General features: G+C 44.5%; 2 protein-coding genes across 2 annotated transcripts in view; one reads left to right on the forward strand and one right to left on the reverse strand.

Annotated features, from left to right (window-relative positions):
- Positions 1-247: 247 nt before the first annotated feature.
- IL17RB (interleukin 17 receptor B) lies at positions 248-15,193 on the reverse strand. The gene is made up of 11 exons (XM_012735053.1): positions 15,117-15,193; positions 12,807-12,831; positions 12,067-12,207; positions 10,573-10,700; positions 10,011-10,137; positions 7,978-8,025; positions 6,691-6,830; positions 6,253-6,318; positions 5,179-5,254; positions 3,952-4,050; positions 248-2,865 (listed from the first exon to the last, which is right to left on the reverse strand). The coding sequence occupies exons 1-11, from the start codon at positions 15,174-15,176 to the stop codon at positions 2,306-2,308; spliced, it is 1,470 nt and encodes a 489-aa protein (XP_012590507.1). The 5' UTR covers positions 15,177-15,193; the 3' UTR covers positions 248-2,305.
- A 514-nt stretch (positions 15,194-15,707) lies between these two features.
- Positions 15,708-23,968, forward strand: part of CHDH (choline dehydrogenase) — a 34,062-nt gene continuing 25,801 nt past the window's right edge. Inside the window, exons 1-2 of the mRNA XM_012735052.1 lie at positions 15,708-15,745; positions 21,933-22,001. The gene's annotated coding sequence lies outside the window, so the exon portion shown is untranslated. The remainder of the gene's footprint in view (positions 15,746-21,932; positions 22,002-23,968) is intronic.

Consider the following 23,968-nt stretch of genomic DNA (forward strand, 5'->3'; position numbering starts at 1 on the left):
CACTGAAGCCCTTCATGCAAGTCACTTCACATAGGGTGATAGTATCAAGCACAGTATCTCATGCCACCACTGGCCATCATGAGCATGTAATTGGACATGAACTCTGGTCATGACCTTTTCTCTCTTGTGTAAGTCCAGCAAGCGTAAATGTCCGCCCTTATGTTTTAGAATTTCAAATTGGAAAAAAAAAAGCTTCTTTCCTATTCCTACCCGCCCCCCTCACCCCCCCCACCCAACCCCCCCAAATACTGTTGGCGTACAAAAAAGATCGGAACCCATTCAGGTGTAGATTTTCAGAGGCAAAAAATTTAGCTGGTTGACATTTGTTACCCAACATGCTCTAGGGTGGTCTTACGGAAAGAAAACCATTATTTGACCAAAACACAATAAAAACTGAAAAGACAAACTTGTTTCCTTTTACCCAAACAAATGGCATCCAATTTTAGAGTTATTAGAGTGTATTGTACAATAAATAAGGTGAGCCCTGTCATTACTAATAAATTAATCATCGAGCCTCCAATTTCCCTTTAGCTGAAGAACGAAATGACAGCTTTTGGAGTTCTTTGTATTCAGTTTGATTAGTTTAATATGTAAGCACCTTGCAGTAAGATCAAAATATAAACATCTATTGCCAGCAGTGATCCAGACCTTGGTGAAGCCTTTTGCAGGAACAGAAGGCACTGTCCAGGCACAGGAGCTAGTAAGCACAGGTGGGTGCCCAGACTGTGGGGATCAAGAGAAAGTTTGACTCCCACCAATCCCCATTAGGCACCTGCTTCCACCACCTCACTTACCAAGAACAGGGAGGGACTGGAAGAAGGGTAAAGATATTTTGGTGTTTGTGTTAACAGTCTCTTCTACAAAGACATGAATCTAATGTGGACAGGGACAGCCCCATGCAAATACCAAATAAAGCAAGTGACATAGACTGGGTCATCTGTCAGCAAGGGATGTTGGGATGGATGGAAGATGAGTGGGTCACAGAATGAATAGGAATGGTTAGATGTCAGGACATGGAGAAATGTTGGTGTTGGAACACTTTGCATTGATACTGTCCCTACAACAGACTAGGACGTAGCAATAGTTCACCAGTATAACAATTTTAACTTGCTAGTACTGTATGTGGTTTATGTGGTCAACTCGAAAATTATATTTTAAAGACTTTTAAAAATAAATTTACAAAATGTTTCTGAACTGTTTCAACACAATGTAGTATTGGTTACCTAATTCCAGAAGCATTGTCTGTAGGTTCATGGTAGTTATTCACATAGTAATAAGAGTATCTCATGTTCTTAGGCCTTATGCTGGTAGATGTTGATTCAGGAATTTGAGTTTTGGTCCAAGTTAAACAGCTGAAGCCATGTCGACTTTCTGTTAGAAGCACTGTGAAACCTCTTAGAAGCACTGTGAAACCTCTTCATGACAAGTGAGCTTTACCACGTTAATACTGCCTCAGCCATTACTATATCTCTGTGAAACTGGGACACAATAAGCTTCATTTGGGTTTTTATTGTAGCCATCAGACATGTATTAGGAGTGGCATGGCCTTTTAAGGATACTCTATAAGCACATTTTAAATCATCTAGCTGGGGATTCACATTACAGAGTAGATTCAGTATGACACTACAGGACTGAAGCATTCCCAGGAAAATATTTGCTAATATAAATGGCTTTTTGATGACCTCTGCATTTAAAAGATATTTTGGTGTTTGTGTTAACAGTCTTTTCTATAAAGACATGAATCTAATGTGGACAGGGACAGCCCCATGCAAATACCAAATAAAGCAAGTGACACAGACTGGGTCATCTGTCAGCAAAGACAGTTCAGCTTGTCCCCTTTTTTTGTTATCTTAAAGACGTGTGTGAAACAGGACTTTTCACTTAAGTTAGTTGAGGGCTTCTTAAATTTGGCATTCAGTAATTAAATCTAAACTGTTTAGTGCAGTGCATATGCTACTATTCAGGATTGTATGTTTGGCTGGAAGACTACCAGAATGGTTTTAGTTCTACATTTTAACTTGTTGATTTTTAATAAAATTGATTTAGCTTTATAATAGTAAGTCTAGTTTCGTTTTTTATTGCTACAGTAATGATATCTGTAACAGTCATTGGCATAAATTTTTTAAATTACTGGACTAAGGCATACATACTCAATTTATGCATTCACCTAACTCCTACTGCTAAAGTACATACGCTACTATATGGGTGTTTTTTTCTCCTACATGTAGTCCAAACAAGCTTCTGGAATCATCAGAGATGCTCTTGTTTTGGAAGGGTAGGAGGTCTCTTGCTTCTCATGGGTGGACTACAAGGAGCAATGGTTGTGGCAGGTTTGCAGTCTTCTTCCTACTGATGCATGCTGCTTGACATGGAGAAGTTCTGTGCAGAAAGTGGCAGCGTCCTTCATGAGGTGGTACTTGGGGCAGACATTGAGGGCATTGTAGCTGTCTTTGGTATCACCCTCGCTAAAACAGACCACCATGTATTTGTGCAGATGAGTCTGGCTTCTCAGATCACTACAGAAGAGGTTAAAGGCCAGGGGGAACAGGTCTTGAGCGTTCTCACAGGGACTGCCCTGACTCCTGCCGCAGGTGCCATCACACACAGAGCTGACGTCATTGGAAAGAAGAAAAATGACCTTATCCACAGCTTTCTTCTGAGTGGTAAGCCACTGCACTGGACCCATCTCGGCTATTTTCTTTTTTTGCCACTTTTCAAGTATAACTTCACTTCTGCAGCGATTTTGAAGAAAATCAGCAAAGCAACAAACTGTGTGGTGAAAACACACTTCAGATGGGTAAACCACAAGAGTCTTAATGGGTGGCAATAGCATGGTGTTAGGAAAGGAAATCTTCTTGATCCTTTCTGTGGGGAGAAAAGCACTTGTTATCCATGAACAACTAACAGGTTTTTACTCTAAATTGTCTAATAAGTGATCCCATGCTAGGGAACACTGGCCGAGCACCAGAGGTGTTATTTCTGCTAGCGAGAAAACTATCCTTTATATTCCTTTAGAGCATATCACCTAAAACCTTTACAGATGTCTTAAAAGATGTATTTTCTAAGAGTCCTTATGACTTAATCATTCCTCTATATCAAGCCACATCTTTTCAGGTAAATTCTTAGAAATAATTTTGGTTTAAGCTACTTTGTTTTAGGTGTGTTTTTTATTTAGTACTTGTTAGTGCCATGACCCCTGTGCTGCCTATTTTGAGTTGGGTTAACACAGTAGTTCTACCTTCTACCTGCAGGTGGGAGAGTTTCTTTATAAGTAGCTCCATAAGTGGTGTATCATTTCAGCCCTTAGAACTTAACTGTAACTCTGTCCTATATGCAGTATAGAACAGAAACTATGAATTAAAGTACTTTAATATTGGTCAAACAACATCCCCTAAATATAAATATTTCTAAGGTCAAGTTGCTGTATGACTTTCTTAGCTTAGAAAGAACACGGGAACAGTTTGGTTCTATCCTCACAAATGACTCAAATTTGCATTTGTATTTTCATATTTGTGGAAAAAGATTTTCAGTGTGCCTTCTTCTGTATCTGTATACCTACATAAATACTCTGATTTTTGATTCAAATTCTCAATGTTGGAGTTGTCAAGAACTTTAGTGTATATAAATGCAAGTATATGTTCTGACACCTTTAAAATTTTAAAATTTTAAAAATTATTTAAAAGTATGATTGCGCATACAGTCCAAATCACAGGCAAAACAATTATTACGTCTTTCACCCATTTCAGTGCTTCAGTGGTAAAAATAAAGCAGATGAAACACCAGGTCTGGAGGCCCTGATGCGTACTTTAGCAGGTGAGCCCCAGTCATTTTATCAGTGTATTAGGATAGCTATGAGGCATTAAGTAGATACTCCCTGATTCTTATACCAAATGTGATTACCTTCAGAAGAAGTACCGTAAAAAATTTAAAGAACTGAATTATAAACCTTACCATGCCGCCATGCTAGATAGATCCCAACCCCCAGCACCCATGTGCCCACCAGCAGGGCAGGGAGGAGGAGAGGCAGCCAGCTACTCGACGTGCTTACACCTGAAGAAAACAAAATTTGGTCACATTAGCAAAGCCAAATCAAATTTAGTTCCTATTTGAAAACCAAGATTTTACTTCAGACTTTGTGGAAGTTTAGATCTCTTTAAAAACCAAGGGTCAGTAGTTCTTTGTGGGAGATGGTCTATAGATAAGTGTATTTTTTTTCATAAAGTGGCCAAGTTTTATTAGATCTTCAAAAAGGATATGGGTCATAGGAGGTTAAGACCAAGTCCTCTAAAATCACCTTGGCTTCTTACTGTACACATATTTAGGCATTCTACATTTAGCTTGTTGTTCTTTGATAAATTAGTAGTTTTCTGGGTGTAATTATGTAATTCATAGCATTTTTAAAAGCTGTTTTTGCTAGAATCACTACTGTGGTAGCCAATGCCAGCCTCTCAAGAAGAATGCCAACGACCAGGAAAGCTCAGGTATTGCACCCACACAGAAGACAGGGTGGGGAGGCAGCCGGGTTGTCTTCAGTTGGTCTGATGAAGTTTCTCAGAACAACATCTACTAACATTTGACTCCATCCCTGAGATAGCTCCAGAAACATTTTATTTGTCCATTTTGAAAGAACTACCTCATATCTCTAACTCCAGAGACATTTTGTTGAATGTGCTGTGCTGAGGCACCAGCAAGACTTGTCTTTTGGTGTCAGTGTTCCTAATTTGTTATCCAAATATTGGCTGTGTCAAATTACAGTAACAGCTAGGCCTATGCTATTGAAATGGATAACAATATCAAAATGGAGTGAAATGCATGTTCCTTATATAATAGCCAGTCCTTTTATGCCATTGGTTTTTTCAGTTCCTTGTGGTACCTTGAATATCCATTTTATTTTTGTTCCTGTCTGTAAGTATGCTGCTTCATAAATGATCTTGAATGATTTTATAAGTAAAGCTTTCATTCTTAAGATTACTGGCTCTCTGGGACAGCACTGACATCTTTTGGTGCACCCCAGCTCAGTATACACAGACAGGACTGAGCTCCCACTCCCCATCTGCACACAATGGACACATACTGAGGGTAGGGAGAGATTAGGGATGGTGGATCTTTCATGCTCTGAACCTCTTTGATTACCCAATGACAGTGGGCACCTACTGTTATCCAGATAGAAGGGAGTACCTGTTTGTGGGCAGATCACAACAGCTCCTTTGCGTCGGATACAGTCATTGCCACATGTATGGAAATATGGAATCAACTGAGGAAAAATGAAAGGCTCAGAAAGTTCTCCCCACACTTCAGAGCAAGATATCAACATTATTCCTGCTTCTTCTCAGACATCTCTTCCTCCTTTTTGCCTGGTTTCCAAACCCTTCCCACAACCCACACACCCAGCATTGCAAAAGATACTTTTTTTCCTCCTTGTCACGCTTCTATAACAGACCTAAAATCCAAACTAGTGATCCACAGCTGATACAGCATTTAAGACTCAAGTTCTGAACCTAAAACTTTGTATGTCTTGTTAATACATGAGTTTCCTTTTCTAAAAAGGTTATATCATATCCTAATACTTATACAGGCATTTCCTTTCAGAAAACATTGGAAGAGTTCTAATTGAGGACATATAGGTCCTCTGGGATTAGGAAAGACCCATATAGATGGGTCTTGGAAAAGGGTTGCAGTCCTAACATGCTGACAGGTATCTGCTCCCTCCGGCATGGCCAAGTGCTGCCTTTATGTTCTAAGGAATGAAAAACAAAAGCTCCTTATATCCTGTATCCTGTGGGTACCCTCAGAGAACCCTCATTATAAACCTAGGGTTGAGAGACATCTGAGAGCATGTGCTAGTCCAGCTTCTTGTTTTTTAGCTGAAGGAAGGAGGCCTGAGGGGTCAGGCAGTTGTCCTCAAAGTATATACACTGATCCAGGAATCCAAACCTGATTTCATATCCTTTGTTACTTCATTTTACAGTAAAACTAAGGCTTGAGAAAACTGGCATTCCTGTCTCAGAATTACTATGACAGAAAATAGAAAAGCACTTAGGAAATTTAATAGTCACTAATACAAGCAAAGGGAAGCGCGACTGTAAGATCTGTGACCTTAACATTGTAAAGACTGAGGCTAAGATTCCATGATCATGAATGGGGGCAAGAACTCATGTACTCCAACTTTGAAAGGACTCATCAAAAGCAGTTAGTGGTGAAGCAATCAGACTTCTAATGCCTCCTTCCTCAAAGCAGCGCTTTAAACTTTACCTGTACCACAGCATCTTCACTTTCCCCGCTCACTGGAATCATCACAGAAATGTAAGTTTGATTGCTCTGGTGCAGATAAGAGACAAAGCCAAGAATCATGAGCCATACAAATGAGATCACAGACTACCAACAAAGAAACTACTGTTCCCAAGCTCACTTCATGAGACTGTGTGAAGGAGGAGTCGTTTAATACTAAACATCTACTTTTGTTTGGTTTTAGATTCATGGTAATGTTTTTGTAGATGCCTCCAGGGACTCATGAATTAATCAACACACCCAGCACATTTGGACAACAGTCCTATCCATGCTTTCTCAAAAAAAAAACAAACAAAAACCTGACTGGAGAATCCTAGAATGTCTACATTTTTCTACAACAAGGTAAGGACATTGGGAGGTTGAGCATGGGGTTAGTGTTAGGAAAATGAAAGAGAAAAGTACCTCCAACATCTCAGGCTCCCCAATCCCAGTGCTACTTTGGATAAAAGCCATGTATCTGTTCCCAAGGGGACTAGTCGTAAAATTTACTTCTACCATTTCATTCTTCTTGCAAGCAGTGATGTTTGGATCCCACAGACTTCCTGTGAGTTGAGAAAGAATCACATGGATGGAATTGTAATGTTCCCTCTTCTGAGTCCCTATTAGTTCTTGATGAAACAAATGTAAATTCTCAGGCATACATCCAAGAGAAACAAACTACTACAGAGTGTTCTTGCAGCATTGGTCCCAGAATGTCAGAGTACCTGCAGAAAGTCTAGCGACCCTATGTTAACTGGTTTGCTAAAAATGGCTCATCTCTGTTCCCAGCATCCATTTTAAGGACTAGGATCAATATTTTCTCCTTTTCAAAATGGGAAAAAGGAACCACAGGTTATAGAGCAAGTGAATTAAGGATCAGGATTCCAACTAGAACATTCTAGGTTCTAAGATCTTCATCTATCAGATCATTCTGATAGGTCTACACTGTGAGAAGTTGTTGCATTCATGTGACTTGCAAATGAGCAGTAGGTTAATTTCTAGGAATATAATATATAATTGCTGGCATCATTTTCCCCACCTCAGAGGCCATTTCTGACCATTTCAGCCTGACAGGGTACTGTCAGGGGAGAGACCTAAAAGATTTCCTCAGATACCATTACCGTCATTACAATCCTTAGGGGGTATTACCCAGAAATTTACATAAATCCTTGGAAATAGGACACTTGGGACTAACTATCCTGAGGGGGTTTATTTCATAATTCTAAGGATGGGGTGGGTTCTAGCCATCTAGCCTGTGAGAGGTAAACCCCAGTGCTGACATAAATTGAGAACATGCTTCCAAGTCATTACTTCAGCTAACATTCTTACCTTGAATAGTTGCTAATTCAAACACAAGGCTCTCAGGGTCCCCATGACCAAGGTCAGTGTTAGCACAGTTGGAAGGACTCAAAATTCCTATCAATCCAGGAATGGCCTTCAGTTGGCACCACGTTAAGTGCAGTTTAAGCTAAAAGCTTAATTCAACTCAGGAGTAGGATGTCTTCTGTGATGTTTTGTTCCACCTCATAAACCTACTAAGAGTCCATCCTTCCCCAGACAGGCTGCTTGACTCTGGACACACACAATGGCCATGATCAGCCTTCAGTAACTGAACAAACTTTTCTTCATCTGTAAAAACATGGCTTGAACTATACAGGCTCAACTTACGAATTTCTTCTAATTACATAAACAAATGCTGTATTTACTTACCACCCTTGATGCACTCTTCTTTGTATTTCATTACATGGTCTAAGCAGCCTAGGAATTTGAATGAAAGTTTTTACATTTTAGAAAAACATGTTTCTGGTCACACCCTAGCCAACAGACATGGTCACCACACGTAACAAACTGCCAGAACCTTCCAGATGCAAGGTCAGTAGATTTAAATGGGATGCTAACATTTTCCTGTTAAATAAAAAATTACCTACCCATGAAGCAATAACCAAAGTTTATGTAAAGCCTTTATCAAAACGTCATCTATCCAGAAAACTCAAACCTCCATTAAAAATGAAGTTTGGTGGCCCTCCCTGGTGGCACAGCGGGTTAAAGCACAGCACTAAGAACCTAAAGCCACTTAAATATGAGTTCAATCCCCACCCCAGAGATGACCCACATGATGCAGTAGACCTCTCCTGACCTGACCCTGCTCCCCTCAGCAGTGTACTTCGTCAGTCGGCCTGTTCTTCCCCCAATTCTGTCTCTGGTAAAGCCTCTCACTGCCCCTGCACCTCTGGCCTGCACCCCAGTTCTGAATGCATAAATAAATAAATCTTTTTTAAAAAATGCGGTTTGGTAATGTCAGTAGGTGCTATCTTTTCCAGGAGGTAGAGCTTTACCCACCTCCATACCCCACCTCTGGGTGGGGTTGATTCTGACTTGCTTGCAAAAACTAGAGTTGGTAAAGGTAAGACAGTAGATTTACGTGGAGAAACCTGGCAGGTACCACTTAACCAAATAATGAAGGGGAAGGCCAGCACTGTCGCATAGATGCCAACCAGCCTGACAGGATGTGATGAGAAGGGTGCAGCTGCAATATTCTCGCCAAAACCCATATCCACCATCCACTCATGAGACTAACATTGGGTAAAAACTATGTTGGGGATAACCTATAGGCTCCCTAACCATGCTAGACTGTCAAGGTCATGAAGGAGGAGGACACACTGAGAAACTCATGTACTAGAGGAGACTAAGGAGACACAAAAGACTAAACACAACAAGAACACAAAGAGAGCATTAGTGGAAAAGGAGGTAAAATCCTAATAAAGTCTGTATTTAGTTAACAGAAATGCATTAGTACTATTTTCTTTGGTTTGACAGATATACTAATGGTAGGGGAGACTAGGTTAGGTAGAGGGGAACCCTGCACTATCTTTGCAACTTTTCTTTAAGTCTGAAATATATCCAACTAAAACATTAGTTTTTTAAAATGAGGTTTTCTCATCAAGAAAACTAAACTGCTGTGTAGTAAATGACGTGGTACCAAAAGCACCCTGGCCTACAATATCAAGGAAGAGAAATAAATTAGAACTTGCCCAATTTCTCTTTGACACTCCCTGAGACAGACAACAGAAGAGAGGTACAGAACAGGAGGCCCAACTCACATGAGGGTAGTATGGAAACTGCTGCAGCCAGGCACTGTGCTAGACTCCTTACATATATGATCCCATCCCCTCTTCACTGCAACCTTATGTGTGACATTGTGAGTATGAAGCTGAACTAAGTGTTTTTTATAGAGCAGCATTTAACTCAGTTCCATTTTGCCTGTCACTGCTAGCTTGGTGAATGAGTCTACTGGATCTTCAGACCTAGCCACATGCTGTCAAATAATGCAGCTTGCTAGAAAATCAAGATTGGAACAGCCATTTTACATCAGTGACACAAAGAGTGGCCAAGGTGCCCTGGTCAAGGAGGACCACATTGTGATTGTCAGCTTCACTTGGTAATAGTAACCCAAAGTAAGCTCAGTTTCTTCATTTGTAAAGTGAGGCTATTCAGATCTTAAGAGTTGTTGGAGGCTTAAGTGAGATGATACGTAAGAGTGTGCAACTCAGGACCTGGCACACAGGAATACATTTTACCTGAATTAATCCTCTCAATTTGTGAGGTAACAGAATTGTTACATTATCAGTGAAGAAACCAATATTCAGCAAGGCCCTTGTCACAGATGCCCTCTATAACAAACCACACACCCCAAAGCAAGTGTCCTAGAAACACCAAAAATAACAGAAGAGTGGAAAGTTTACCTGGGGAGGTGAAGTTCACAGACATGGAAGGGCCATCTTCGTTCATATTTGCATTGGGGATATTATGGGCCCCAATAAAATAGAGTGTGTTCAGCTTAACAGGAAAACCAATGTAGGAAAATGTCCACTGAAAGGCAAAGCAATGAACCCCTGAATTTCTGCAATACTGCAATGCAGAAATGTAGTACCTTTGTATTGCTCTTCTTACTTAGAATTCCATTCCTTCCTCTACTGCTAAAACTTTTGTCCCTAGTCAATATCTACTTAGGAAATGAGCCCCACACAGTTTGTCTCCATAACTTACAAAATCAGAGAAGTGTAAAATTTTAGAGTCAGGATCGAATTTAAGCTCAGCTCCCCCTCACTTTGCTGATGCGGAAACTAATGCCCCCAGAAATGTTGACTTGCCCAAGGCACATAGCAGAGGGTAACCAAAATTAAGATTTGAATTCAGATACTCCCACTCCAAACTCCAAGTTGTATATGCTTACCAGCCTTTGATTTCCCCAAAACAAAGGGCCCAACTTTAACAATAATCAGTCAAGTTTCTAAGGGTACTTACTTTGTCACCAGAGGGTCTGGTCTGAGTCTGGAAGGCCTCTGTGTAGTTGCACCTCACACAACCATAGGACCGGGAGTTTCTATAACCTGTCACACAGATCTTGGTGGCCTTCAAAAAGAGGATGCTGGCTGCCAAGATAGGCAAGAAGGCAGTTGTTTATTTAGCACTTATGTGGCTGACTTGACACTAGACACTTTACATGCCTCATCTTAGTTTGCATTCACAGTAGCTCTAACTTTTAGGCATGATTATTATATCCTCTTTATTGACGGGGTAAGTAACTAAGGCTTAGTTCCAAGGAGATTTGCCTAAACTTACAAAGTTCAGGAACAACAGAATCTAGATTCAAATTTCAAAGACTTTCTTCCTCATGGATGAGCCTGAATTTCAGAGTACCTGTAAAGGTGACTCTAATCTGCACTATTCTGGGTCTCTTAGGAAGAATGGGCTGACTTTGGGGAACACCACAGAAGTCATTCTGACTGCACCTTTGAACAGCTGAGTCTCCCCTGGAGTGTTTTTCTTCCATTCTCTACCTCCTTACCTTCTTCAGGACCCAACTCATCTACCTTTACCTATAACAAATGCTAACAACACAGAAGCTCACTTTGTGCCAGTTATGGGGCAAATTTGACATCATCTATACTGCCATCTCAAGGGCCTCCTCCTGCTCCTGCCTGCTCTAACACATTCAGATGGAGCACAGCTCTTCCTGGGACTCCCTGACACTGTATCTAACTATTCCTCTAGCCACCACACTTTATGTGCCTGACATTCCTGGATTCGTAACTGGATGGGGGTTAGTTAGCTAAATGTAGCCAGTGGAAACCACAGATAGGGGCTTTAGGACTCAAGGATTGGTTCACTGAAAGAACTTAATAAGTGCCTAGGGGGAATGCCAGGGCTTTCTTGATCACATTTGGAAGTGGAAAAGTGAGTGTTTCCTTAACTTGGAGAAATCATCTCTGGACTTACCCTATTTTCTCCCATGAAGTATAGCACAACAGAAAGAAAAGTACACGGATCATATCTGGACCAGTGGATCAGTTTTCACACTCATGCAGCCAATGCACAGGAAAAGCGCACTCCAGGAGTGCCCCTCATGCCAACTTCCCATCATTCCCCACCTATGAGTAACCACTATCCTGACCTCTCACCACTTAGTTAGGCTTGCCTGTTGTGTACTTTTTGTTAATGGAATTGCAAAGGTATGAATGCAGATAAAAATATGAATTCTTGAATCTGGCTTGCTTATATTTATGAGATTTATCCATATTGTGTGTACTTATGGATTTTTCAGATTCATTGTTGTATTGATTCAATTGTGATTTCAGTTCTTCACGATTCTACAATTCTGCTTCTATTGCATTCTATATATGATTGTCATGAATAATGCTACTGTGAACATTCCAGTATGTATTCTGTTGAATATATGACTATGAGCGGAATCAGTGGCTCATATTTAGGCCTTATCTGTGATTGATGCAAGCTTACCATCTGCCCGGAGTATCCAGCTTATGTTCATCAAAATTGAATAGTGCTCAGTTGAAACACTGCTTTTAACAGGTTCCACTTGGAGGTCCCGCAAGTCTCCTGGGGTCAGAGGGTGATGGACCAACCACTCTGGAGATGGCCCTGGAAAAAAGTGAGACTGCCCATGACATTCCCTTCTGCAACCCAGCCTGATACTAGCCACTTTAAGCAACCTACTCAGAGCCATCCCATTATCACATTTCATCTTTTTTTCTGCTAACGCCGGCTACCCATTATTCAGTGCTGACTCAGAGCCACAGTGATGCTCAACCTCCTGGTCCCAACCTACAGAGAACTTGAAACCACTTCAGGTGATTACACGTGTATGTGTGAGTGTGTGTGTGTGTGTTTAGTGTATTTAACTTGGTTGTTAGGATTATTCCTGCCTGCCCTATGTCTTAGTCTGGACTCCAGCTAGCTGGGCCACAAAACTCCCACTTCCCATTGCCTAGTCTTTGCCAGTACCATCTCCTCCAGCCCACCATTCTTTGACATCTACCATTCTAAACACTCCCCTAAGATCTTTATTTCTTGTTTTCAAGAACATGGGGAACTCTGTGCAGATAGAGACTTCATCTGTATCAACTAACAAAGCAATGGTTCACCTGTGCCTGGTTTGCTTGCCTGCTGCCCCCCCCCCCAACAAACCTAACTATGCTTTCAGTGTAAATCCCCAAATATCCATTTACTACTGCACCTACCAGTTTCAGAGCCACACTGAATCGTCTGCAACAGAGAAAGAAACCAAGAGTCATATTGAATGCCAGCATACCACAAGCCTTCATTTACACAAACAGCATCTTTTTTTATTAAATGCATGTAAGTGAAGAACTTTCAAGAGAATAGCTAAGTGTTTAAAGAAAGACCTGAGCTGCTTCCTCTTTGAGGGAGACTGTTCCACTGTAGGTTTTAATGGATCATGGATTAACATCAGTTTGCCTGATATTCAGGCCTGTCCATCCATCCCCCACCCCATGCCTCAGCTTCCCTGCTACAAGTAGGGGATGAACCAGACCCATAAAGGCCCCCATACACTCTTGTGTGTAACTGTAGACTTTCAAGACAGTCTAGAGTATTTGTTGTGTTTCCCCCAGAAATTCCTTCCAGAAGAGGAACAAAAGAAGCCTGAGGTTCTTTAGAATATTCCTTTTCTAATATAAAAGGACTCAGCTGAGCTATTTAAAAAATCATAGCACAACTGTGATTTTTATCATGTTATATTTTTAAAGTCTTATTTATTTATGCATACAGAACTGGGTACAGGCTAGAGGTGAAGGGGAGGTGAGAGGATTCATCAGAGATAGAGTTGGGGAGCAGAACAGGTGGATGGACAAAGTGCGCTGCTGAGGAGAGCAGCGGGCAAGACAGGAGAAGTCTGCTGCACCATGTCGGTCACCCCCCTGGCAAGGGATAGAACTTGTGCTGAAGTGGCTGTGGCTAGCTTCATAGTGCTACGTCCAAACCTATTGTACCACTAGGGAGGGCTCTGTTTTTAAAAGCACTTATGTTATGTGTTATATTTTTAAAAGCACTTTGAGAAAATGAAATATATATCATCAGTGTCCAAGAAATGCCAGTACTAAATCATTTGATGCTAGCTGCCCATATCTTTTAAAAGGAAAAAATAGTAGTTTGGTTTTAGAGTAAAATACTGGACCTAAAATATTTAGCTATTAGGCAACAGTAAGTTCCAGTGATGAAACCCAGTTAATAAGTATACCGTAAGCTGTAGAAGATGATCCTTCTCAGCCTTAACATTGCCAAACACCTTGTAAGAAAGACAAGAATTTTCATGGTTTTGATGGACTTATGTCACTCATCTTTGTCTTTAAGGGTGAACTCTGAGGGATATGGTCAGACTTTTTTTTTAAACAAATAAGCCAACATACTGGGAGCCAAGTTCATGTTAAAGGGCTGATGAGATGAGTTTTAGGAAGAAGCAAAGCAACAGCTCTATACTTCACAGAGTTCAAACTGTTGGCCTTAAAGCAGCTATCCCAGGGCCCTCCCTGGTGGCGCAACAGGAACAGCACTATGAAGCTGTCTGCAGCCACTGCAGCATGTGTTCGATCCCCAGGCAGGAAGGTGACCACACATGGCATGGCAGACCTCTCCTGCCTCTCCTGTCCTGCCCACTGCTCCCCTTGGCAGTGTATTTCAATAGGTCCACCTGTTCTGTTTCCATTGCTGTCTCTGATGAATCCTCTTACCCCCTGCACCTCTGGCCTGCACCCTAGTTTTTGTATGCATGAATAAATAAATCTTTAAAAAAGGGAGGGGGCTATCCCAAAGGCAGCCTTCTTCCTTTCGTGGTAAAGGCCAAAGGGGACCGAGATAGGAACAAGGTAGTGACTGAAGACATCAGGCACATGAGTGAGGTTGGTCTTTCATAACTATCAGCACACAGAGCATACAAAGTCACCAAGCTTTTACATTACATGCTGTGTTAAGAGGCTAAAGTTTTTCTCTTTAGTGAACCAGAAGATTCTCTCAATCCTTCAAGGCACTGGAGAAGAAAAGAACCTGATGGAAAACGCATCAACTTACCTACTGTAGGGCCGGGCACAAATCAACAAAGCAAAAAAGCAAGTAACACAGAAGCCATTCTTGTATTCTAAAATTGGGCACCCACTATATGCCTTTTTGTGTGTGGGCGCGGGCGCCAATGCCTTTCATGCCCTATCCCCATTTCTCGCTGAATGAGTTAGGGCTCATCCTTCAATTTTTTAGGGCACGCAGACACAGTGGTCGTAAATGAATATAAAGTGCACAGTGGCATTTGAGCCCAAGTCTATCTGATTTCCCAGTCCCTGACTCAAACCTGATGGATGCCCATTGCCAGTCAGGCCAGTCCGGGATCAGGCAGTGGGCTGTCCCAAAGGGTGCAGAGTTACCCCTCCAGCTGGTCCTTCTCGAAAGCCTCCTAGAAACCTGAGCCGATGTATAAGAGGTCCTCAGGGTTCGAGATCTAGGCACCAAAACTGGGCAAAGGGGTTCGGGCGGGGGCTTACCGGCTCCGGGGACGCGGCGCTCCAGCACAGTGCGGCGAGGCTCAACAGCACGAGCGACATCGCGGGGCCACAGCTGGCCACCTAGAGCCCTGCTCAGCCTCTGGCCACGCTCTTATCCCCCACGCCTCGGAAACATCCCTCGGGGCTCCGCCTCCCACAGCGCCGCCCAGACCCGGACACCCCGGCAAGGGGCGGGCTTCTTCAGCCCCTCTCACGGTGGGGACCGTGGAAGTACTGTAGCTTGCAGGGCCTCGGAGGAACCGGCCGGGTCGAGCAGCCCGAGACCCTCCGCAGGCAGCGCAACAGAGGCCGCCGAGCGCGCGGACCCCGCGCCCAGGTGTGTGCCGCGAGCCTGGTGCACGGACGCCCTCGCGCTGCACGCGCCCCGCCCGCCCGAGCCCGGCCCTCCAGCCCAGCTGCCCGGTCTCCGCCCTTTCCTAGAGAAGACCGGGTCCGAGCGCCCGCGGTTCCCTTCTCCGCCACAAAGAGCGCGCGGTGCGCGGGCGCCGCCAGTTAATGTTCGGGTCAGGCCGCTGCTCCTCTTGCTCCCGCCCGCTCCGCCCCGCCCCTTCCCAGCTCCTAGTCGGCCGCAGCCGAGTCTGTCCTGCTCGTTGGCGGAACTACCGAGGGTGAGTAGCGGGGAACGCACCCCGAGCGTGTGCCGACCCTCTCACAGCGGTCCTGCGGGGTCCGGCTCGCAGCGCCAGAGCTCCAGGCAGCTTCGGGCCAGGTTGGGAGAGCCCCGGCTGGACGCCGAGGCTGGGACCCCACTTTCTGCAACCGCCGAATCTCGGGATACAAAAGGAGCCCGACTCGAGCAGCAGAAGTCTCACTGCGCTCTTGGGAGAGTTTTTCCGCAAAAAGTATGTGTTGTTAGAAAAGTAGAAAGTTCCCTCTTTCCCCAGGTTTCCCGGTGAATGTGTTTTTCTGTAAAATGAGGCTTAACACTAACACTTGGGGCCCAGCGAAAACCTTAAGCTGTGTTAAGTTTGGAGCTGAGCTTCTTAAGTTTCACTGAGTCCAAGATCTCTCAGAGATGCCTCAGAGGCAAAATCTGGGTTTACCGGGAGATTAGGACAGACCCCTCATGACTAAGGATCTTGGGTCTGCATTTAAAAAGTCCTCTCTGGGGCCATTCTTTGAAGACCCACCCAGTGGTTTTGGGGAAGGTTAATAAAAATCAACTGGGCGGTGGAGTCACAGAGTTTGAAACTCTGCAAAGAACAAAGTTGGGGTGAGCAACTCAAGGTCATTTAAACTCCTAGGCCGAGTTAGCTTCATTCTCAAGAAGAAGACCAAGGCTTGAGAGGGGTGAAGCACTTAATGAATGGAGTTATGAGCTGGTGAGAAGTTGTACTTAATCAAGTGACTGTTTTCTTCTGAGGCCCTACTGTGTGAGGCCTGCCCCACCTGCAGGTTTAGATTTGGGCCTACATGGAGCACAGCCCAGCCTCCAGGTCAACTGGGGGCTCTGGCATACATTAATAATGGGTTGCAGGTGGTATTTTCAGGAGCTTGGTCAAGCACTGTTACTCAGCTGAGATTAATTCACCCCTGCGGGGGGGGGGGGGGGGGGGAGGGCAAGGCCCTCTTTTCAAAAGCTCTGAATTGATTTTAGCCCTGGTCACAGGGCTCTAATAGTTGCCTTTCAGCAAACATCTACAGAGTGCCAGTTCTCTGGTACAAAGGTGAACAACTCACGCGTGATGGCTGATGGGTGCTCTTGGACTGAAGATGAGTGCAGTGAGATTATGGTCAAGGACATGTGTGCTCACCCTACAGGGGAAGTGCAGATGGATATAGCCTGGTCGGCCAGCTCAGGGTCATGAACTTTGTCCCTTGGTGCCAAGCAGTGAGTTTAGGTAGTAGCCAGCTTTCAGATTTAGAAAGGCCATCTGTGTAACGGGGCTAGCCCCTCCAAGACCAGCAAAGAGGGAGTTGCTCAACACAATGCATTCACTGCAATGTGCCTGCTGGCCCCAGGGGGTAGCGTCCTGGCTTAATAGCTGAGCACTAAACAGAGGCTGCTGTGGGAGCTTGGAAATATGGCATGTGAGGGCATTGGGACAATCAGATGCAGAGGGTAGGCTTGGAGACAGGACTTAGGAGTCAGACATCTTTAGGGGTCATTGAGAAGGAAGGAGGATTGGACCTGGGGGAGGAGAGTTTCAGGGAGGTGAGGGCTGGGAGGCACTACATCAGAAAAACTCAGAAATGAGGGACCAGTGACAGGGGTGAGCAGACCTGCCAGGAGTGGCCTGGCTGTGACAGGTCCCTGGTTTGAGCTGATAGCAATTGACAAAAGGGCGCAAGATGGACTTGAGAGGAAGTGAGTTCAGAGATGGGAGTGGAGGTGATTTTGTTTTAAGAAAGAGTCTGAAGAGGTGCTCTCTCTAGGACAGATGGTGGCAAAGGAGAAGAAGGGTGAGGTGAGAGTGGTATGGAGGCCACCACATGAGCTTGCGAGTAGGAGGAGTGAAAGGAAGGAGCCTGGGCAGGGTGTTGGCTTGGTCTGAATGACTTTCCCCTCTCCATGACCCTGGGTTCACAGTTGGGGGAGGGTGTGGGCACAGAGAGGGCTCTGCCTTGGCCCTGGTTCTCTGGGATTTCGGGGAAGGGAATAATGCCCCAGCCAACTTTGCAGACAGCACTAGAGAGGATGGGCGCTAAGAGATTAGCCACAGCTGATGTGCACTGTAGGGGGACAAGATGCACCTCTCTGTCCTGGGGCTCTTTATCTGGAGGAGGGGTGATCCCAAAAGAGTCCCTCCCTGCCTTGTTGAGGAGGTCCAAGCTTGCCTGCTAGAAGGGACACTGTATGTTTGAGTGCCCAAGCCCAGTGATCTTGTGGTTTTATAAACTGGAGACAGGGACACTTTTTCTATAAAACTGGAGGGAAGAGGGCTCTCCCTGGTGGCGCAGCTCTCTGCAGCCGCTGCAGCACAAGTTCGATCCCCCACCAGGAAGCTGTCCCACATGGTGTGGCAGACCTCTCCTGACTCGCCCACTGCTCCCCTCAGCAGTGTATTTCAGTAGATCTGCCTGTTCTGCTCCCCACACTGTCTGGTGAATCTTCTCACCCACCACACCTCTGGCCTGTACCTCAGTTCTGTAAGCATAAATAAATCTTAAAAAAAAAAAAATCTGGCCCTCCCTGGTGGTGCAGCGGGTTAAAGCATTGCACTGAGAAGCTTAAGCCACTTCCGCACGAGTTCAATCCCCGCCTGCCCCGAAGGTGATCCACAGGCTCAGCACACCTCTCCTGACCCGCCCGCTGCTCCCCTCAGCAGTGTACTTCATCAATCTGCCTGTTCTGCTCCCCACTCTGTCCCTGGTGAATCCTCTCACCCTCCACATCTCTGGCTTTACCCCAGTTCTGTATGAATAAATAAGTAAATCTTTTTAAAAAAAACAATCTGGAGGGAAGAGATGGGTTAATGGCAATGGTAAATGTGGTGAGATTAGTCAGCGAGGGAAGCGACCTTTGGAGATACTCTGACTTTCCCCCTTCAGTCACAGATTGTGCCAGGTCTGGGTTCCCAAAGGCCTCACCATGAGGTATACCTGCATGTTCTGGTATTTAGGAGCCCTTCATCAAATGCTTGAATGAATGAATGAATGAATGCATACCTTTCTCCAAGCCTGGCACCACGCCTGCCCAGCCAGGAGGATTGATGGGGGCTTCCTTCTCTTCCTCCTCAGGTACTAGTGCTCCACTCATGTTCTCTGACCCCAAGCCTCCTGGATTAGGCTCTGTGCTATGGGGCAAAGGTGGCAGGGCTCCAGATCACCTGCCTCATTCACCAGCTGCTGGCCTTGGGTGAGGCTCTTGGTCTTTTGGGTCTCAGTTTCTCTGTCCATAATATGGGACTGACATCAGTCAGCCTGGCAAGGCTATTTTGAGGGACTGAAGAAAGTTGAAGGATTTAAAGGTGCTGTGCAAATTTAGAGGCAGGGATGCAATAAAAAAGCAAATTGATATCTATAAGCCAAATAAGGAAATTCCTTTGTACCCAAGTTCAGTGACACCCTCAGGTTCTATCACTTTTATCAGTCAGACCTTTGTTTCTCCACTGATCCATCCCTGAGAGAACAAGGCCACTGGGGTTGCTGACATGTCCCAGGCTCAGTCTCCACCCACACAGGTGGAATTTTCCACTTCATTCCTTTTGCAAATATTAATCAAGGCCCCAGCCAGTCAACAGTGGACTCATTGTCTCATGAAGAGCAAGCCGTTTTGTTTCTGGCTGCTTCCCAGGGCCCAGCGGCCTGCCCAAGCTGGGAGAGGGGGCCATTGGGAGCACCCCTGCCCTCTGGACTACCCTCTCCTTCCCCTCTACACTCTGCTCCAACTGGTTGAGCTTCACAGAGTAAGTAGTAGTGCCTCAAGCCCCTGCAGAGGGCTTACACCATACTGTTCTGAGGAAGCCCACACAACTATAAGCATTTTCTCTGCTCCAGTGAGGAGAGGCTGGCCCAGGGAAGCCCATAGATGTGGCCACAGTATTAACTCCATATTGCTACTACTACTGCCAGTTCCTAGAATAAAATCATGAAGCACAACCTGTGTGTACTTGTGTTGTTTCCATGTGTTGTCACCTTGGGGTCTCAAAGAAAGTCTAGAATGTAGAAGAGGCAAGGACTGGGCTCTCTGAAAGTCCACCTGGTCAGCAGGTGATGGCGTTGGCTCGGGCTGCAGCGAGGGCTACTAGAGATCTCATAGGGAGAGCGGCGTGCACTGTGCTGGGCACAGGTAGCAGGGTGGTGATCTACTTTTGACTGATGATACTTTAACTAATCTGTTATCAGTAACTTTATCATTCATCATAGTTGCAGCTTTACTCTCCACACTTAAAGGAGAAAGTGACAGGATGAGTGAGGGGATGTGAGGATGGAACCCATACTCTGCTGTGAACTTGTTAAAATTACTTCATGCTCTTTGATTTCCACTTTTAACTCCTTGTATCATGCTTTCAGCTCCTATTTCCTTCTGCCCAGTGAACAAACCTATGAAATGGGCCACTCTGTCCCCATCTGCCAAAGTTGCTGACCCGTGGGTAGTGACAGGGTTGGGGACGGATCTGACCACCTCCTCCTTCTATGTCCTTTTTAAAGTAGTGAAACTTGGAATCTCAGTGTATAAAACAGACACAGGCAATGGTGACTTACTTTATAAACTCATATTTATGCTTTATTTTTTTGCATATCATAGAATAGCTGTGTATACATACTCCTGAAACCAGGGTCCATGGGTGGTGGTTTCCATCTTACTCCTGCACTTTAGTTCAGTGATAGTCATTTGAAGTTGACACAAGGAAGACATGGGAGTTTTTTTTTTTTTTTTAATAATATAATAGTGGGCCCTCCCTGGTGGCACAGCAGGTTAAAGCACAGCCCTAAGAAGCTAAAGCCACTCCCGCATGAATTCGATTCCTGCCTGCCCTGGAGGAAATCCACAGGGTGAGGCAGACTTCTCCTGACCTGCCCTCTGCTCCCCTCAGCAGTGTACTTCATCGATCTGCCTGTTCTGCTCCCCACTCTGTCTCTGGTGAAGCCTCTCACCATCCGCATCTCTGGCCTGTACTCCAGTTCCATATGTATAAATAAATAAATCTTAAAAAATATATATATATATATATAATAGTTTACTTTTACATCATTTTGTGCCTTTTTCCGTCCCAGTTGTAATCCCTGTGGGCTTCCCATCACCAAATCACCCGTGTGCCATCAACATAGTCAATGTACTTCCCCCCTCCCCATTTTTGATCCCATTCCCCAAACTCCATGCCCATAAAATGTCTCTGGTATATAGTTGTTCATTATTATTATTATTTTCTCCCCTGGTACTTTATACTCCTGCTATGAATGAAACCATCTGGTATTTTTCCTTTTCTTTCTGGCTTATTTCACTAAGCATGAGCCCTTCCAGCTCCATCCATGTTGCTGCAAAAGGCATGTGTTTATTTATTTTTTTGGTTGCTGAGTAATACTCCATTGTGTATATGTACCGCATCTTTTTAATCCAGTCATCTACTTTTGAGCATTTGGGCTGTTTTGAAGGACATGGGAGGTTTTTTTTTTTAATTTTATAATAGTTTATTTTTACATATTTCTCTGCATTTTTCCATCTCAGTTGCAATCCCCTTGGGTTTCCCATCACCAAATCATCAGACATGGGAGTTTTTAAGCTGTTCACTTTCCTGTCTTAAGACCTGTAGTGAAAAAAGGAATCCAAAGTTGGAGTCTGACTAACTATAATGCTCTCATCCCTGTGGGGGGTTTGAAGGAGAGTGTGCATGCACTGTGGGGTGTGATCTGGTCACCTCATAGCTGATGATGGTCTCTCAACAGCACAGGTGTTCAACACCTCCTCCTGGGCCTTGCTGGCCTTTGGAGGAATGTGACCCTATCCTCTGTAGTGCCTGGTTGAACATGGACTAGTATAGCTACTCTCTAGTCAGTGTGGTGCTTAAAGAAAGTGCTGGAGTTGCTGCCCAGATGGTAGATAGGGAAGCTTTGTTCTGGGGTCTCTGACAGACCACCCAGCAGGTGGGCTTCCGTGTCCCAGGGATTCACATTCAGTGTATTACAGTGCTCCTCAGATACTCTGTGGTGAAGGGTCTTTTTCTTTCTTTCTTTTTTTTTTTTTTTAGTCTCTTGTAGGGCAATGGAAAAAAGATTTTAAAAAATCGAGATAATGAAAAGGAAGATACATAAAACTAAAGCCCTTATCTAATGAGATTCAGCAGACATAAAGTTGCTGTGTCAAGTTGCTGTTAAGTTTCTGACTTTAGTTTCTGTCCTTATCATTCACAGACAATCACGAACAGTGTGGGTTGGCCCAGGTCACAGATTGCACTGAATCCTGTCACATTGGCGTGTGAGGTGGGTGTTTTTAACTGATATTTGAAAAACCATTTAAAAGTGTACTTGAAAGATGGCAATAAGCATTTGCAGAATATGCTGCTTTCCTGTGGAATGCTTTGAAACCCCTCAGACTAGACCTGCCTCTCCATGTAGGGCACCTCCAAACACAATTCTCCCCAACTCTTTCTTTTAATGGGGATGTTTGAGATTTAAGACAAAGAACAAAAGCCACATTCTTACCACATAACTTCAGCAGCACTCCTTGGGGATGGTTGTTTCACCTGCTCCCCTACAGTTATTTTTTAACCAAATCCTAAGTTTCTTTCCTTTTTTTTTTTTTTGGTCAATTTAATAATCACTTTAAAAATTAGCTATTATCATATTTGACAAACACAAAGTGATATCATAAAACCTTACATGTCCAGTCAAATTCTCAGGATCTAAATAAGACCCACATTATTTCTCATGATAGACAGATTTCCCCCACCTCTCACTGTCTTCCATTTCACTTGATTTGTTACTGAAGAAATGTCTGGAATTTCCCCTCACCTGTATACTGTTAGTGGTGTTCCTGGGTGTCCTTTCACATGTTCCTCTGACCTTTCAATTTCCTCTGAATATGTGGGCAGATTCTGGCAGAAACTTTCTGGTTCAAAAAGTTCTGTTTTCCATAGTCAAGAGTTGTGCTTTCCTACTCTGACCCCTGTCTCAACTTGAAGGAGTTGTTTGTTTTATTGTCACCTGTGAATAGAATTACTTGGGGGAGGCCCAAGAGGACACTGATGGTTCTGGGCTCCCCTTTATTTTGAGGCCACCAATATGATGCGGGGCTGAGACTGTGAGGGGTGGGGCCTACACAGAGATGGTGGCCCTGATCCAGACAGGTGTCCAAGAGTTGTTGCGAGTGGCAGAATCTTCAGTGCCAGCTCTGCCTATTATAGATAAATCATCACTGGTCTGTGCTCATTTCTGTGTCTTGCTTCTCTCTCGAAGTGAGCAACATATTTTCTTATACTAGTCATGAAACCTGCACTCATTGAGTGCCTGCTGCATGCTTCGCTTTGGGAGTCCTGAGCTCCCTGCAGTGCTGACTGTAAGTAGGCAAGTGTGGTTACCACTTCATGAGCAGGCCCTGCCATTGAAAATTTTGGTAACCTGTGGCCTCTAGTTTGCTAATTTTCTTGTCTCCCCAACTCTGTCCAGTCCCAAAAGGACCTTCAGTACCATTAGAGAAGGAAGTTCTAGTGTTTCTAGTGTTGCATTGGTACTGCATAGGAACCAAGGCACCAGGATCTTTTGTTTCTTCTGCCCTCCTTGGGCTTCAGCTCTGACATAGCAGCATCCATGGGAGATACCCTCCATGTCCCCACTTTCACTGGGGGCCTTCCCTGTGCTGGAGCCCATTCTCCCAGGCATGGTGCAGCCCACAAGTATAGGGGAACTCATGTCTGCAGGGGAGCCCCTCTTTCTCGGCAACCTGGGATGTTCCTACCTCCCTATCCAATCATCAATCAGGTGACTGATTCTGAGGGGGGCTTTAGGGAAATAGATTAGCATCCCCTCTGCATCTGCTCTCCAGCAGCAACCTCAGCACCTCTCATATGTGTACCACCTGCTAAAATTTAACCCACAGCTTGCCTGGGTGAGAAATGTCAGGCAAACCCAAGCCCTCTGGGTTGTTTGGATGCTAGATTTTCCTGCCTTGCATTCTGCTTTTGGTGGAGACTGCCTTGAAAGGAGGGTAGACACTAGGGACTGTGTACAGAGGGCAGATGCCTGACCTGTAGGGCCCAAGGTGCCAAAGGGTGCTGTGAGGCAGCAAAGAGGAAGAGGGAGAACAGACTCACTTCCAAGGTGCAGCAGACATCAGAGGCACCCACATTATCAGCAAGAAGCCCAGAGCTGGGACCAAAAGCCTGGCTTTGGTGTGGCATCAGAGTCAGGGCTTTCTTGGTAGTCTGAGATATATCCTGACCACTCTGTGC

Source organism: Condylura cristata, unplaced genomic scaffold, assembly GCF_000260355.1.
Source record: "Condylura cristata isolate star-nosed mole 26May11 unplaced genomic scaffold, ConCri1.0 scaffold00004, whole genome shotgun sequence".
In the NCBI taxonomy this organism is placed as follows: Eukaryota; Metazoa; Chordata; class Mammalia; order Eulipotyphla; family Talpidae; genus Condylura; species Condylura cristata.